At 38.8% G+C, this 18649-nt stretch overlaps 1 protein-coding gene across 4 annotated transcripts in view; it reads right to left on the reverse strand.

The window, feature by feature from the left end:
* Nucleotides 1-2885: 2885 nt before the first annotated feature.
* chd3 (chromodomain helicase DNA binding protein 3) overlaps nt 2886-18649 on the reverse strand; it is a 62633-nt gene continuing 46869 nt past the window's right edge. For 2 of the 4 annotated variants that reach the window (XM_082147670.1, XM_082147668.1), the window contains exons 38-40: nt 17824-17987; nt 15714-15840; nt 2886-5827 (exon numbers count right to left, since the gene is read on the reverse strand). In XM_082147670.1, the coding sequence (XP_082003796.1) occupies nt 5724-5827; nt 15714-15840; nt 17824-17987 (395 nt within the window). In that variant the 3' untranslated portion in view covers nt 2886-5723. Of the gene's footprint in view, nt 5828-11168; nt 11525-15713; nt 15841-17823; nt 17988-18649 lie in introns of those variants that run through there. The other 2 variants (XM_082147667.1, XM_082147666.1) reach the window with 1 other exon arrangement.

The raw sequence follows: 18649 nt of genomic DNA on the forward strand, positions 1-18649 counted from the left end.
TTTCTGGCCAATCTCAAGGCCAAAAGACCTGTAAAACTGTTAAAGAAGTTGCATTACAAGCCTTAAAGATGCAAGATGGGAGGAGAGTATTTAAATGAATCATTCAAGGTGATTTACTATTTACTTTGCGCTAGTCAATTTACTGGTATTTGCGCCATTATTTAACGCCCAAACAAAAGCATGTCTTAAACCAGACACTAAATTGCGCTGCTCTTGGTAGATTGCGTTGGTCATTATGGAAATTATTTGCTGTGTCTGTGTTCTTTAATTTGCACGTCGTCAGTAGATCACACGCAGAACTTTACACTCCCATCGGCCCTTTTGAGGAATTGAGCTCTCATGCTTTGCCCTGTTTAGTTAATATAGCCCCAATGACACTTTAAATGGCATGTTACATTTCAATGTTTTTACCAGTAAAGTCTGATAGTACCAAACGCAAAAAGATGGATAAAACAAATGCACATTTTTGTCAAGTCAAGTCACAGTAACGGTTCCTGGTTCATTTCAAATTAGACTTGAGCAAAAAATGACTTGTGGATGTGAGGGGTCAGTTGTGAAATCAGTAACGCCTCTGAACGACGAATTCTAAGAAAAAAGTAAGAACTGCGAAAAAATAAAGTCACAATTGCAAGTTTATATCTCACATTTCAAACAGCATTGCATTGCCACACACGCCCCCTTCTGGACTGGAGTGTGATGGCCTGTGAGTGACTGTATTCGTCATCTGACCATAGACAGTAAAAGAAATGGACACAGTGACCCCATAGACTTCAACGGAGACAAGTGAAGTCAATTAGAAGCTCTCACTTCCTGATGGCTGAGCGTACTGCGAAGACTCAAACTGAGCTTGACGATGTAGATGTGACGTGAGCAACCCGTCTGTCTTCTAGTAGCTGTGCCAAGAGAAATCTGAATCATTCTCTTCCGAATCTTGCCGAGACGGAGAGCGTGAGTAGGAGGTGTCCATGAGCTAGGAGCAGGAGCAACTTATAGACTCTCTATGGGCTTCTCCCTTGACTTTATCGGACTTTATGCCTCCACGTCCCCCCGATTGCCTGCAAGCTTCTCCTCCTGTCCATACGGTAATTTCTCTACTGTGCGACAGAGAATCGTGTGGTTATGTGGTTATAGGTTCAAATCATACCTATCTGACCGCTACCATTTTGTCTATTTAAATGGAGAAAAATCTATCATAACTCCAGTAAACTATGGAGTGCCGCAGGGATCTGTGTTAGGCCCTCTGTTATTCTCAATATATATGATGCCACTTGGAAATATTATAAGGAAACATGGAATTAGTTTCCATATGCTGATGACACTCAAATATATATTTCATCACGGCCGGATGAAAACGCAAAATTTTCCAAATTGACAGAGTGTGTTAAAGATATAAAAGATTGGATGACGCGTAATTTTCTTTTATTAAATCCAGACAAGACAGAGGTAATACTTATCGGTTCAAAAAACCGCCCACAAAACCTCGCACAATACAACTTTAACATCATAGGATGTCCTGTTACTTTATCCTCTAGTCTACACTAAAAGACCTGGGTGTTATACTCGATTGCAACCTGTCTTTTGAAAATCATATTTCATATGTTACAAAAACAGCCTTTTTCCACCTTAGAAACACTGCTAAGCTACGTAATATGCTATCAGTTTCTGATGCAGAAAAGTTAGTTCATGCATTCATGACCTCGAGACTGGATTACTGTAATGCTTTATTAGCTGGTTGTCCTGCATCCTCAATAAACAAGCTACAGTTAGTCCAAAATGCCGCCGCTAGAGTTCTTACGAGATCAAGAAAATATGATCATATAACACCGATTTTATCATTACTGCATTGGTTACCTATAAAGTTCCGTATTAATTACAAGGTATTGCTACTGACTTATAAAGCCCTAAACGGCTTAGCTCCAGTCTATTTAACGGATCTTCTATCACCCTATAATCCATCGCGCTCTTTAAGATCACTAAATTCAAGGCTTTTGGTCATACCTAGGATATCCAGAACCACCAAAGGAGGGAGAGCATTTTCACATTTGGCTCCAAAACTCTGGAATAGTCTTCCTGATACTGTTCGTTGCTCAGACTCGCTCTCCCAGTTTAAAACTAGATTAAAGTCGCATTTCTTCAGCCAGGCATTCATATAATCCTACAGTTCAAACTACAATCTTAGGTTTTTTTTTCTCCATTAGGTCACCTGATGGAGTTTTAGGACACCATTAGGTCACTTGATGGAGTTTTTCGGTTCCTTGCCACTGTTGCCTTTGGCTTGCTCAGTTGGGGATATTTTGGGGATATTTAATTTTATTTTATCAATCAATAAATTCCTCTTGAATCAAACTTTGTTGTATTATTTTTATTTAATACTGTGAAGCTGCTTTGATACAATCTGTATTGTGAAAAGCGCTATACAAATAAACTTGACTTGACTATGACGATTATGACGCAATCGTTAGCCTATTTTAACAAAAACAGCTTCTACGGGGCCATAGTGTAAGATACAAGGTAATGGAGCCTTTTATACATTGTCGTGTTTCTTAAGAAATAAACACTGGACAAATGGAGTCTTTAAACCCCTCAGATGTAAAGTTATTCGCTGTCAAAGTGACGCCAAAATGAATGGGAGTCAATGGAATGCTAACAGCAGGTGATGGCTAGTTAGCCAATGGATGCCCCCATAGAAGGTACGCTTTCCGGGTGCTGGATTACCCCCTTGCATCTGACTGTATGCACCGAAACGTGACGTCCGTACCGTGATGGTTCAGGATGAATACATGTACCGTTACATTACTAACAGACATATATCATTAAACTGATCAAATTCTCCCAACCTTGTGTCATCTCTTTTGAAAACTTGATAACAAGCACAGCAAACCAGAAATTGTTCATTTGAATTTTTATTTTATTACAAACAAAACAAAACAAAACAAAAGAGAGAAAGATGCATTATTAACATGTTCCGTTCGGTGTGCCGAATGTTGATCACAACAATGTCACTGACTGTCTGGAATCACAACGTACACAGTAACGCTTAGCTGGAAACAAACAAAACGCAAAAAAATTAATTTAAAAGACAGATATGAAAAAATGGACAGAAAAAGTGCTTGATTTGACACAACTCTCCCAAATAATACCAAGCACTGAAATTAAGGACATTTCAGAACTGTACTGGGGACTGAGGGAAATAAATTAACATTTCAACTCGTGATCTCTCAGAGTTGAGGCCTAGCTATAGGGATATACAGAGTTCACATCTGCTGATTAACCCTTTACAGTTGTATTCCCATTTAAGGCGATTACATTACAAGGCTTTGCATTTGTAGGAGCCAAAGGTCATAAAAGAAACACTGCGGAAGGAATTTCATTTGCTGATTTGAATATATGCATTCATATGTTTTCGATTTCATGGTTACACGTGATCCACTGCATACAGGTTATTTGTTGGCAAGCCCCGAATCTAGATACAAGCGATGTCCGTTAGATAGCAATGATATCAATCGTTACGAAGTCCGCTCAACCTCCTCATGGAATATTATTACAAGTCCGCTATAGAGAAATGTCATGGACCAAACATACAATGCATCAATGTTTCGACTGTATTTTTTTTCTATTTTTATTATTATTATTATTATTTTCATTTGGTAGAAGCTTTGCAATCGTAACATCAAGGACAACATCAAGAGCAACAACAATAATCTTAGTTGTAATAACGAGAATTAAAAACAGGAGAACACAATGAAACCGAGTTTAAATACACAAACAATATCAAAGAGCTCATAAAAACAAGTAGAAATGTGAATAAAGGATGGGAGTGAGATTTGTTTGAATGAAAGAAAGTGAGAGTGAAGTGATGGGGGCATGACAGAGAAAGTGCAGGACTGCCCGACGTGCTTCAGTAACAATCTTGAACATTATTAGAGAGGCCTCTTAACCACACTGTAACACAAGATCAAGGGTCAATACTTAAAAAGGCAGGGAACTCTACATATCAATGCTTGATGTCCCAATTTAAGGCTAAATAACTTCATGACAAACATGTCTTTTAATCCCAAGACAAAACTGCAGCCAATACTGTTTCAATCGAACATAATACATTACTTCCTTACTGTCGTGGTAGGTTATAAACTTTACCTCGTGTTTTTCTTTCCTCTGAAAGATGCAGAAAATTGGCCAGGGTACTGTTAAATTTTTTTTTTCATCTTTAAAAAAACAAAATTGGATATCCTCCCAAATCAAATCATCATTATGCTTAAACCCCCGTGTCTTTAAAGGCACAGTTCACCCCAAAATGAAATTGATGCTCTAATTTCTGTTCCAAATCTGTTTGACTCTTTTGTAACAAAATATATTCTGATATATTTTTTGACCATACAATGAAAGTCAATGGGGTCCAATGTTGTTTCGGACCCCACTAACTTTTATTGTATGGACAAAAAAAACAGTTCTTCAAAATACCTTATTTTGTGTTCTGTGGAAAAAAAGAAAGTTAAACCGGTTTGGAATGTAAATGATGACTTGATTTTCATTTTGGGGTCAACAATCCCTTTCAGACATTAAAATGAAAGTGCCCCTACTATGCTATCATTAAGGTCTCCAATTTTCTTTTGGAGGTCTCCTACAATATTGATATATGATTTACATGCATCCAAGGTCAAAAAACACTTTAATTTTCTCATAATATACATTACACATCACCTCATTTTCTCACAGTGTCTGAAACGGTTAGTTCGAAGATTCAGTCTCTAAACCCCTCCTCTCTCGTCCTTCTGAAGTGCAGCAAAGTGGATTCTCAGCGCTGAAAACAGCGTCTTCTCCACACGAACAACACGAACCAAACTCTTCCAGTCTCAGCTACAACTACAGTGTTTGAGGGTCAAAGTAGACGTTGTTCACGGGCAGCCAATGAAGACCATAGATTGGCATTATGCAAATGTGTTTAATTGTTACATTGGTTTGTAACAGGAAGAGAGACTGGAATTACTGATGACTCGTTTCAGCAGTTCAGAATCAATTCTTTCTTTTAGGAGACAATAACTTTATTAGTCGTGCACTTTGATCTTTAACACTTTGCATATCTTTTACATTCAAAACCAGTTATATTACACACTGCATGAAAGGTAATATTCAAAAAAGCATAATAGGGGCACTAAAGATTGCTTTAAGTTTATGGTTCACGGCGCTTCAAAACTGTCACGCTAGCTTACGATGAGGGTTTTCTTGAAAGACTGCACTATGCTAGAGTAGGCACAGGCATTTCTCTTGACTCAACCGTGGACTGTGAGGTGCATGCTGTCGAAAAAAACAAATCACTGCGGGTGATGTGAAGCTACTCCACGTACATGCAGCTTCATGTCTGTGTTGAGGGGCGCTGGCGAGATTACGGGACTTCGGATGAACGTGTGAGGCTGATTTGAGACAGATAGCTATGAGAGGAAAAGGAAATCAAATGTTTGTGTGTGTATATGCGCACGTATGTATTCGGGAGGAAATAACCAAAGGCGAGCGTAAGCCCTGCTGAACTCGAGGTGTCGTGAAAGTGCTGCTGTGATACTGAGGGTAGTCTGTTCATTCGTCAAACTGCATGTGTGCATGTGTGTGTTCAGGAATAGTCGTGTTTACGTTTGCATGCAGACGTCCTTTGACTGAGTCAGTGTGTGTGTGTGTGTGTGTGTGTGTGTGTGTGTGTGTGTGTGTGTGTGGTTAGAGAGGTGCTGAATTCAGTCGTCGATGCAGATCACCTCCCCGCTGCGTTGTTCCCGCCGTGCCATCAGAAACTCTACCTCCCTCTCTTTCTTTACCGACATGGGGGGTCCGTTCAACACTGTAGGGAAACAAGCAAACATACATACAAGGAAGAAAAGTTAATGATCTGTACAATAATTTGCTTTTTTTGTTGAAATCAAAACAGCGAAAGTTAAACCTGACCTTCCAATCTTTATTAGTATTATTGAATTTTCCATTTCTCACCGGCTCTGACTTCCCCTTTCCATCTCATTGGGTTTCATTCACTAACCATGAAAATGCACATACTTGAGTGGAAAAAACGTGTGAATGATTTTACACAGAAATCATGATTCATCCACAAGCTTCTACTGAATTTTTTGTCTTTCTAAATTTAGGATTAAGTTGTTCCTGAATTTTAAATGATGATCACTGCTGCCACTGCTGAGTATTCACGCTCATCCCAAGCATGTCCTATGCAGGGTATTAGACTGAGGGAAATATCAAACTTACAGTATGTGTAAATGATGGGCTTGTACACAATTATAAGTGAATTTGACCCACTGCCTTTATTATTATTCTAAACATTCAGTTTAGAAAGCAGTGATCAGACTTGATGAAGAGGACCGATGGCTCACTCCTTACCAGACAGGAACTAGAAACCTTTTGAATTTCAGAACTTTTAAATGCTAAGAGTGAATTTATGTATCACAGCATTATAACAAAGTAAGAAAAACTTTCATTAATTTTAATCATAATGTCTAAATATTACATCTAAAGTTGGCATGAAATAAACCCAACCCTATCTTTTTTTGTAAATGCATGTTATAAATCTTATTGTGAGTGATTTATCCATGTATACAAAATTATATATATTTTTAAATAAGAACAAAAACCAAAAACGATAGACTTCTCTAGAATTCTCCACTGATTTAGTCTTAAAGTGCCCCTATTATACTATTTTAAAGATTCCTGATTTTGTTTTGAAGTCTCCTACAACAGGTCTACATACATCATGGGTAAAAAACACATACATTTTCTTACAATATACACTGCACATCAACTAATTTCTCAAACAGTCTGAAAACGGTTCGTTTGAAGATTCAGTCTCTCCAAACCCCTCCTTTCCGAGAGCTACTCTGCTCTGATTGGTCAGACGGCCCAGTCTGTTGTGATTGGTCTACCGCATACAGCGCGTGTCAGAAACGAAACGTCCATTACCATATCTGAACTTCAGCTTCAGATCTTCCTCAGCACTTGATACACAGTGATACTAAGAGCAATGGTTTTTTTTCTGTCGCTTTTTTCCGCATCAATAATACGGAAGAAAAGATCTGTCGCTACTTCCATTTCATCAGGACTTTAACAGTGTAATTTCATTATAAGTGTTTTTAAAGGTTAACAAAGAAGCCTGAGAGATGCTGGAAAAGGTCATCTAAATGTAAAAATAGGGCAAACAAACGCGCACAAGAATAATATATTATAAAATCAATAATAACGACTAATAACTAATATGTGACCCTGGATCACAAAACCAGTCACAAGTCGCACGGGTATATTTGTGGCAATAGCCAACAAGGCTAAGGGTCAAAATAATCGATTTTTCTTTTATGCCAAAAATCATTAGGACATTAAGTAAAGATCATGTTCCATGAAGATATTTTGTAAATTTCCAACCGTAAATATATAAAACATTTATTTTTGTGAGTGAATGCAGCAAAAACGCGAACAGAAATGGAAAATCACCTCTAAAGTTTTCTCAATGTTTCAAATTTTTTGCACCCTCAGATTCCAGATTTTCAGATTAGTTGTATCCCGGCCAAATATTGTCCTATCCAAACAAACCATACATCAGTGGAAAGCGTATTTAGTCAACTTTCATATGATGTATAAATCTGGTTTTGTAGTCCAGGGTCACATATGGTAACACTGTATTGTACATAAAACAAACAAAACATAAAACCACATTTTGCTTCATTGTGGTCATCCTTTAATGGGTAAACTTGCATACAGTCAGAGTATACTATATACCATACATAATAATAATAATACAAAACCTCATCTTGTATAAAGAGATATATATGAGGACAACAGTACTGAGCATTTTAGTTCACCACACACAAGCACATAGTGAAGTGTATAGTGTTTGAAATACTTTAGCTTCATTTGCTGTACTTGTAGATTTTTTTGTTGCAATCTCACAGTATGACAGACATGACTACTGCCATTCCTCAAGTCACGTATAAAACGCAAACACTGTCTAACGTTCCAGCCGGGAACATCCTGATGCTCGTTCTAGTGAAGGAACACATGAAGTGACTACAATTGGCTTACACTGAATGAGTGCCCATCATTTACTAAATGGGGTTACCTTTGGTTTGAAGAATTAACCCCCACCCCACCACAAATTACAGGCTACATTCAAATAACCCCCGCTGCGATATCAACACTAATATTTTGCAACTATTACTCTTGCGGAAAAACACACCTTACAGAGACGCCGCATCTTTATTTCAAGACATTTGTCAAAGTTGAAATGTCATCTCCTGGTTGCACAATGTCCCGACAGCCACCCTTGACGGAGCACTCGGGGTACCTGTTTTGTCTCAGGCCTAAACATGCAGCGCACTGAGGAGCAGTTGCAAGATCTTCAAAAGAAACGATCCCTCTTGGCTTGGGTTCCTCAAAATTACACAACCAAAGTTTTTCCAAGGACAATAACACCAGAGTCGTTTGTTGTGCTACAGGTTTTGGCTGAGATTAACGTTCTTGAGTGTGCAAAAAAAACAAAAAACCGAAATGTGTGCACTGGAACGGGCTAATAGTAACGCTTGAGTTCAATTATCTGATTAAGACTGGCACCGTTTCGTAAACATGCAATAAGAGAAGAAGAATGCATGGCTTTCAGATGGGAACGCGTCTGGAAAGAGCTTGGAATGCGTTGAGGCTCCTTTACAAGGGGGAAATGCTGAGCTAGAAACCTGCCGAGTGACTTTCATATCTCTGAGCGTTGTACTGCAAACTCCTGCAGCGTGAGCCAAGGAAAATAATTCATTACTCAGATCCAGATCTCGGAGTGACTTGACTCTCTGCTTCTACAATCAACAACCTTGGAACTATCTGGCTCTCTCTCTCAGACTGTCTCTCTCTCTCTCTCTCTCTCTCTCTCTCTCTTTCAGGCTGCTTCTTTTCCCAGACTGTCTCTCTCTTCCAAAAATGTCTCTCTGTTTCGGTCCCAGACTGTCTCTTTCGGACTGATTCGGTCTCTCTGATTCACTGTATGCTCTGAAATTTAGATTTTAAATGCCCTATTTAATCATTTAATAGAAATCCTTTATACAACACAAGTAAAAATGTTTTTTAACAGAGCAGTAACTAATGAAATATAATTATGAGACGACATTTACAGGAATACTAAAATTACTGCAGTTGCCATTCAAAAGTTGGGGGTCTAAGATACATTTTTTTGAAAGAAATTAATAATTTTATTCAGCAAGGATGAATTAAATTGATCAAATGTGCCAGTAAAGACATTTACTGTATGTTATGAAACATTCCTGTTTTAAATAAATGTTGTTCTTTTGAACTTTCTATTAATCAAAGAATCCGAAAATAAAATGTAGCATGGTTTCCACAAAAAACTTGTTTTCAACATTGATAATAATCATAAAAGATATGTTTCTTGAGCAGCAAATCATCATATTAGAATGATTTCTGAAGGATCATGTGACACTGAAGACTGGAGTAAAATTCAGCTTTGATCAAAGGAATAAATTACATTTTAAAATATATTCAAATAGAAAAAAGTTATTTAATTTGTATTAACAATATCTTTTTACTATAAATGTAATCAAATAAATGAAGCCTTATTTCAAAAATGTAAAAAAAAAAAAACTGTATGTCTGGGAATGTTTGTGTTCCTGTAAACAAACAGGTAATTTTTTTGAATTAACATTTATATATATTTTTTATATTGTTATTTTTACTGCCTATAATGTTTATTAAAGCCCTCCTTTATGTATACATGTATAAATATTTGGCTTTTTCATCCAAATTAATCAAAGAAATAATTGTCACCGTTAAATTTGTATTCCTACTCAGATCTCGGTGTGCCACTTTCTCTGACCAAACATTATCTGAGGGCACCAAGTTTTGCTCCTGCACACCAGCCTGCCTCAAGTCTCAGTCTCTCTATTTCTCGGTAAACCAGAAAAACATGCAGAGATGGCAGCTGGCCTCAGTGACCCGGCCTATCCAAACAACCAGCACACTCACACAATTAATCATTCGCACAGAAGAACCTTCTGTATCTTCACTCGTACAGTGTCAAGCCGACCCAACGCAACCATATGCACAATTAGCTTCAGTCCAGTGATAATACATGACCATGCACACACACACACACGCAAGCATACCGCTACAATAAAACGTGGTGGAAAATAAAGAGCTACTTAAGTGGCTCTCAAGTGTGCGTGCTTGCGCACACGTGGGTGTGTTTGTGCATTTTTGCAGAATGCAGGGAGTTCTCACACAACAGTCATGTACTGTATAAATGTGCTGCTGGGGATTGAATCTGGCTCTAGCACAACGCAGGAATTTGGTCGGGCAGGTTGAGTCGTGGGGACTTCTGACCCAGGATCAGCACACTCCTTCAATAGGGTAGCTTGAGAAAACCATAAAACTGATCTCAGATCAGGTGCAAAGATATTTCTTCTCTGCGTCAGCCCTCTGGACAGAATGCAAAAGACGAAGAGTCAGTCTTCATATATATGGAGCGGATTCGTGCCACTGTAACATTTCACAGTCCTGGTTTAGGAACGTAGAGAGTCCGTGGCTGGGGAATATTTCCAGAGATCCGCAGTTTCCAGAAAAAAAAGATAGTTCCACTCCACTGTGCCTCCGCTCCAAAACAGTTTTGATTGGGTCAGGGGTTTTAATGACAGAAAACAAACTTGTGGTATTTGGATTCCTTCACTTCTGACATGGTGAGAGGCTGCATGGGTGCATGTGCGCGTGAGAGAGAGAGAGAGAAAGAGAGAAGGAGAGTGGATAAATGATAAAAGAAAGAGAGATTCTGTATAAAGGGATGCAGAGAAATAGTGATTTGTGGCGGAATTAGGGAGGGAAGGTTTCGGGCACTTAAACGAGCACTCTCGCTCCTTCGGCCAAATGAAAAATGAATCTGCTGGGACTGCTCTCGGACCGACAGATGAAAGAAAGAGAACGGGGGGAGGGGGGGGGCAAGGGGAGAAAGAGTGAGAGTGGAAGGGAGATAGAAAGAGAAAAAAAAAGTGCTGGAAAGAGCAGGAGTGGAAGAAGAGGTCTGTGTTTTCGGCGTCCAAACAGCTCTCTTTTCCTTCATTTCTCGTTTTGTCTAAGTATTATTAACCATTTAGCCTTAAAAAAAAAAAAAAAAAAAAAAAAATTCTCAGGAAGTCCAGTCGCACTATAGTATTTTTAGACATTCCCACCTCTTTGTTCCCTCCCATCCTGTTTAATTTATTACCGGTTTATTGTATTTCTAGCCTTTCCGCCCCTCACATTCTACAGTCTCTTTCTTCCTCTCGTCTTCCATCCATCACTCTTTCAGGTCATGGTCTTTTGGGCCGTCCGTTGCGTGGCAGGTTCTCCACCGTGTTGCTGAGGCGATACTTGACGATGATGCTGTGCACGGTGGATTTGGGCATGCGGAGCTCCTGCCCAATTGACCCTTCCGACTTGCCGTCCTTCCACAGGTCCACCACCCTCTGGCGCTGCAGCACGTCATGTTCCTTTGTCTTCAGGCAGGACGGGGCTTCTGTGGAGGCAGAAAGGGGGCAGACTGTAGACACTGGGGGGTAGGGAGCGGTCAATCAGTGGCACAGTTGATTAATTGGAGTGGTGAGCCGCCATAAGCATTTTTTTTTACATTTTTAATTTTTTAACTTTCTCTGTGTTGTTCTCTTGTTCGATTTTAGGTTATGTTTGTAATGCTTGAAAATTAATAAACAAAAAAATAAAAAATAAAAATCAGTGGCACAGTATCAGTCCTCAATATTGAAAGATAAAAAAACAACCCATAACTGTTAGGCAGTTATGCTTAAAACACTCCTGCTGGAAGGAGGCCTTCTCGACCAAAGAAAAAGCATAAAATCTTCCAGTTTTGAACCTCCCGCTCTTACAGCCAGAGTCGTCCGGGACGTCCACTGGCTGCGAGAGAGCAGTGACGCACTGAACTTTCTCAAGGTAAAAAAACGAGATGTTAGCGGTTCGAGTGGCTTTTGCCAAAGAAATCTGTGTTGACATAATGTGTCTAAAACCTTTTGCTTCGTAAAGTTCACGACATGTAAAACGCTAAGAGTTTAAGTGGCAATGACTTAAAAAAGAAAACAAGACGTGCTCGCCAGAGTCTTTATTTCTGACAACTTTAAGAATGATCGAGAGTGTGAAGTTACGGCGTCCGCTAGGATTTCTAGCCGAGGTGCTCGCACTCCATTTTGTCTCTCTCCTCCCTCTCACTTCTCCTTCTGTCTTTTAGAGAGATGTCTGACCGGGTCCAAAAAATGTCCTATTATGGAGTACGCTAAACGGATCAACATAGTCTGTCCTTAATTTTTCTCTTTTCTTTTATATCTCCTTTTCTCTCTCGTTTTTTTTTGTTTAGTCTGGCATGCTGTTTTCATCTCGCTCCCTGGCTCGCTTTAAGCTGGGGTCACCGCAGTTGTCTCAATCAGGGACCAGAAGGTTCAAACGGGCCCCAAGCGGGGGCATATTTTTAGCCAGGCGAGGGTTCAGTATGTACAGCCTCAACAAACCCAATCAGCCTCTACACCCACCAGGATCTGAAGTCCCGGGCTATTTCAGTGACAGACCGAGACTGAAAGAGAGAGAGAGACAGACGGAGAGAGCGTCTAGTTCAGCCTCCAGGGGGTTTGAAAAACCGGCGTAAAGGCACGAGCACATTTGTGTTTCTTTATGGGTTTTTTTTACCCTCTTAAAAATATCTGAGTAGAAAAGCAAAAAAATGTTCCCTCGGCTGAGCGATTCCTGGCACAGCTAAAGTCCTGGATAACTGTAATGACATTTTCAGAAAAAGCACCATGGCAAGAAAATATGCCTCCCTTAGACGCTGCGGTAGAAAGATTGGTATCAGGACTCTCAATCCAGACTGGTACAAACAGTCAGGACGATGGACAGAGTCGGGCCTCGGATAGAATAAACAGAAAACGGCAAACAAAAACTACATTTGTTCTTCTCAGTGCTTCCTGCACACATATGCTGTTACAGAGCTAATATTGAAACAATAAACTCACTGGCAGGGCTAATCTGTTCTCTTGGACCAAATATGGAGAACGTGAAATTATTTAGCCAAAATTCCACTGGGGGCCCTCTCAAATTAAAATGCAATTAAGTGTCCTAACCAGAATCATATTTTTGCAGAAATATGAATACGTAAAGTGTGACTTATGTCAGTGGGGTTTTTTTTAAACTAAGGGCAGAATATGTGCTTTCATTTATGAACAGTAACATATTGAGCAAGGGTTTAAAATTGTAGCCATGTTTTATGATTTATAAAATATATATACTACGTAAATTAAATATGTGGAATACAAATCATTCCAGGTTCATTGGAAGTTTGGTCACTGATTAAATCTTTTTAAAGGAACAAATGCTACATCTTCAAAGAGCTTCAGAGACATGTCAGATCCAGCCTCTCATACACTGACCTCACAAATTATTGTGAAATGGAGCATTTGTACACCCACATATACGCCCACATAAACACAAATAGACTGAGAGAGAAAGAGTGAGAGAAAACAGAGGGAGAAAAACAGAGGGAAGTTGAATCATGTGTTGATTTTGCCACGTTAATCATGAGTAAAATCTCCATTTAGATCATTTATCCATTACTAAATCAGCCCCTTTCACACAGAGATTCCGGAAAATACACGGATAAAGTGACCCGGGATTTGACCCGGGTTCGTTTGATTTTGGTCATTCACACTGCCAGTGATTTTCCGGAATCAGAGAGTGCGTTCACACACAACCCGTAAAAATGCCGTAAAGACACGTGACATCGATGTGACTTGTAATCTCAGCAGCGTCTTAAGTTTGCTTATGAGCTGCGATCTCTCTCTCGAGAAACCACGCCTGTGCATTTGTTTCTCTGATTCGATCATAAACTTGCGCATTACGTACCGTTTCACAGCTGGAGAACGAGCCCGGCTTCAGCGTCATCACTACGACACGGCATTATTACGGCTTTTGTTCACACAGCGCGCGTTCCGGGACTGAACACGGCAATGTTACTAGGTCCCGACCCGGCATCGATCCCGGCATAAATCCCGGGTCGAGTTTGCGTTCACACAGAAGGCGCTCTGGCAATTTGCCGGCAATTTGCCGGGTTCAAAGCGCTGTGTGAAAGGGGCTTAGTGTCTGCAAGCATACAGGACGACCAGTGTAGTCCATGGTTATTATCGTTAGTATACTGTTAAAAACATTTTCGTTTTGAATTGAAATATAAGGTGAAATAACTAAGGACAAAATATGTGCTTTCATTTATGAACAGTAACATATGTATTATTTATACAGTAACTAATTATTCCAGTTAGTTTCTAAATTATTCCAGTTTCTATTATTCCAGTTAGTTTCCAGTTAGTTTCTAAAAAAAAAAATGTTTTACACTGATACGAAACTGGAAATAATTACTGGAAGAAAGCAATAAAATAATAAATAAATAAATAACACAAGCAAATAAAAAGATTACTAACAATTATACTAAAGTTAAAATGAAAACTGAATATGTAAATAAAATCTATAATAGTATATAAACAATACTAAAATAACACTGATTTAGTCTGATTCACAAGCAAATGATTCATTTGAATGGATTCTTTTAATGAATCAGTTAAAAGACTCACAACATTGGTTTGAATCAGTTGAAGAATGAATTACAATCTGTGAAACAATTGCTGATAAACATCTCAGTCGCTTACTGACTAGATGTTTACTAGACAAAGTGCAATGTGTATGTAAAGATACACATTCACATCAGAGTTTTGCAAAAAAAAAAAACTGCAATTTAATTTAAAACATGTTACAAAAATTACCATTGTTTTGTTGGGTGTGTAGTTAGACCTCATTATGGGGAATGTTGCAAAAACTAAATTCACTGGTGTTTTATGGTTTATGGTGTAATTGTTTTTCCCACAAACCTGCTTATCTGAAAATTCACACTTTACTAAAGTTACCCAGAATTCATCTGATCTTAAAGGTGAAGTACTACACCACTTGTGTCACCAAAAGAACTGCAAATAAATGACTGCTTGCAAACAGGTTTTCAGAACACTCCCCTCCCCATCTCACGCCATTGGCCGGCCAAACAGTTGGCCCCGCCCCCATCTCACGCCATTGGATGCTCAACCGTGCAGATAAATGTTTTGATAGCACCACAGAGCCACAGTGTTTACAATTTTCAGCAAAATCAACCTATGAATGGCCTACTTATAGCTGTCTCTGCATATTAAGCTGCGAAACGAGAATTTAACATCCAAAATCATTCACACTTAAGGCATCTAGCAGATGCTCGAATCCAGAGCAGCATACAAGAAGCACTTTGTTTTCACATTTTGAGACTGCCATGAGCAACAGATGGCAAGCAAATCTGCCTTTCAAATTTCAACCAACCAACCAACCAAACAAACATGTCAATACCCCCAGCTGGTCAAAACCGATTTCAATTAGACTCTCAATTAAACTTGTAATTTAAGAACTTCATAAAGTTTATGTTTAAAATTCCTTACGTCTTTTTCTACACACAGGCAGAGCGTTTCTAAAACCAAGCATACTGTATAATATGAGCAGTTAATAGAAATTGATCTGTTCAATAGTGCATTTGAAAAGCCTTTATAATGGTTCAGAGTAACCCGAGTATGAGACCACTGGAGGCCTGGTCTGGTTTTGTTTTGGTTATGGGCTCTTTCTGGGGATGGATCAGCAAAACTGACCTGATATGAAGGAGCCAGGGGGCATCTGGCTGTAGTTGGCCCCAGGTAGAGTGAGAGCCGCTGAAGGTGCAGGTGTGAAGGGATGGCCGAAGTTCTGTGGCGTGGCATACGGGCCTGAAGGAATAGGCTAGATGAAGAGAGAAAGAGAAAGAAAAGTGTGTATGTTATGACTCTGAGAATCCAAAGGGACTTCGTTTAAAGCAGGTAAAAACACAAACTTAATTCCCAGTTGTGTAAGATTAATTTTAAAACTGCACATTTAAATTTTGTCAAGTGGCTGCAACAAATCGTAGGTGGATGTGAGTGTGTGTGTGTGCTGCGTCCGAATTAGCATTTCCTATTCTATGACGTTTTGTAGCATAGTAGCAAGTAGTGTTTTCACACTGAAAAGTGCACTTTAAATACCCGGATGATGCACTTAATAAACCAGGAAACCACCGAAGTGTGGAATGTTGGACAAGTCATTCATTTCTGTCAGGAACACTAACGGCAAAGACGATTGACAGTTAGCATACAGTTTGGATTGGCGGTATGGTTCTGTTCTGGGCGCATCCACGCAGACTAGCATGGATAAGAGCAGGGAGAGCAGCAATAAACCCCTTAGGGTAAACAGAACAAAACCAACATGAATGTATTGCAGATATCATTAATGTCAATATTTTAATGTACAATATAATTCGAGAATTTAGTCTGATTTGAAGGAGAATCCAAATGCCAAATCCTGACTGGATGAGAGGAGCTGGGGAGGGAGGAGGGTAATAAGCTCCTGAGAAACGCGATTGCTGCTGATAATACCGAAGGAGCTTATATATGAATACTGTGATAGGCGTCGTATTCCTATAGGTAGACGTGGATCAGCTGAGAGTCACTGATGTGAGCTTGATTAACGTGACCAGCCAGAGCTGACGCTACGCTTGATTTAACTGTCGCAGCTTTAATTACATAGCAGAGAGGGAGGAGCATCCGACGCCTATGTTGAGTGACAAAATAACCTGATAAAGTTCATACACTAGACGGTTAAGTGCATAGTGTATAGTGCGTCATTTGGGACACAGCTCTAGTGTGCTACTTTGGTGTCTGCTGCCTACATCAACAAATTGTGGCACATGTGCTGCCTTCACATACTATCAGATTTATCGTAAATACAAGTTTCCTAGTTAAAAAATTGGACATGAACGCCCTCTCAAGTCAAGTCAAGTATATTTGTATAGCGCTTTTCACAATACAGATTGTATCAAAGCAGCTTCACAGTATTAAATTAAAATAATACAACAAGGTTTGTTTCTAGTGGAATTTATTGATTGATAAAATTAAATTAAATATCCCCAAAAATATCCCCAACTGAGCAAGCCAAAGGCAACAAGTCATATTTACCACTGGAATCTCGGGGATAATTGTGAAACCCAAGTTCCCGAGTTGGGCGAGCCATAAACTTTAAACATGGCGGAGGGGAGAACGATTGCTGCTGTGACTGGTATGCTTTATTCGTTTTTTCCACAACAGCTAAATCGCCTTGTAATTAAAGTAATGCATATTTACATATATGAATAATCATTTGAAGCATATTGTATGTTTTATACACAGCAAAACTAGCCCGTATTCGACCGAAATTACAGAACTGTCAGCAAGCTGACTGACTAGATAGGGCTGTGAAAATGTATATGGTTGACAATGAATGGGACGCTAAATATAATTTTAACTTTAATACGATTTTCCCAATAAATAGGCAAGAATAAAGGTGTCCTCCTGTTCTTTCCGACAACAAAGCGCTTGAACGCTTGAAAAAGCGCAATCACGACTTCAGAAGTGGGAAAGTAGGAAATTAACGATAGCAATAAACTGTGCTGGTTACGAGAAGCAAACGGGACAATCACAAATAATTCTCACAAAGAAACTCTTTTCTAGTTTTAAAATTGTATTCATTCCTGTGACGTTATCAGCATCATTACTCCAGTGTTCAGTGTCACATGATGCTTCAGATTTGGTCAATTTTATGAGTTTATTTGAAAAATTAAATAAAAAATGTACTGACCCCAAACCGTTTGAATGATCGTGTACATTGTAATAATTGAACGTGAATATGTATATTCATATGTGTTTGCGTGTTTACCGGCGGGGTGTGTGTCTCGTTGCCTTTGTTGGCCAGTCTGCTGAGGATGCTTCTCTCCGACATCTGCAGACGGGCCGTGATCGGCGGGACTCGGGAGAGTGTGGCCGGGAGCCGCGTTACGTCGGCCTTCATGTCACTCAGAAGCTCCTCCAGTTGGTTAAGAACTACAAAAATGTCCATTATTACAACATGGCAAGTTGCAGTAACTAAAAGGAGCAAACAGGATTTGTAATTAAAGTTAAAAAGCACTGAAGTGTAATTGCTAATAGACAAAATACTATTTATAAACTGCCGATCTGTTCACTTACAACCTTCATGAAGACTTTTTTTAAATAGCGTACTAATAAATAAGAACAGGAACATATATTAAGAAAGTAAACGGGGGCAACTTTGATTTCATGTTGACTTTAACAACTTAGGGAGTGGGAAGCAAATATCAATCAATTTATCAATTAATCATATTATTCATTCAAGCCTCGGAACAATTCCAGAAGAGAGGTTTTGAACAGTGTTGTTATTGTTAACTAAAAGTAATTGGTAAAAGTATTGAATTGAAATAAAGCCGAAATTTATTAAAATATAAATATTAAATGTAAAACTTAAACTTAAAAAACAACATGAATAAAATAAATCAAAAACACACATTAATAAATAAATAAAAACTAAAACGTAAATAAAAATTAATTAAAGCTACATAGAAATATAAAACACCCCAAAACTAATAAAAATTACAACAACAAAATACTAAAACTTAATGAACAACTGAAATGAACACTGAACATATAAAAAGAAGAGTTAATTGAAAACATTAATAAATACTATAGTA

The sequence above is a fragment of the Leuciscus leuciscus genome, assembly GCF_965113295.1.
Source record: "Leuciscus leuciscus genome assembly, chromosome: 2".
Lineage (NCBI taxonomy): Eukaryota > Metazoa > Chordata > Actinopteri > Cypriniformes > Leuciscidae > Leuciscus > Leuciscus leuciscus.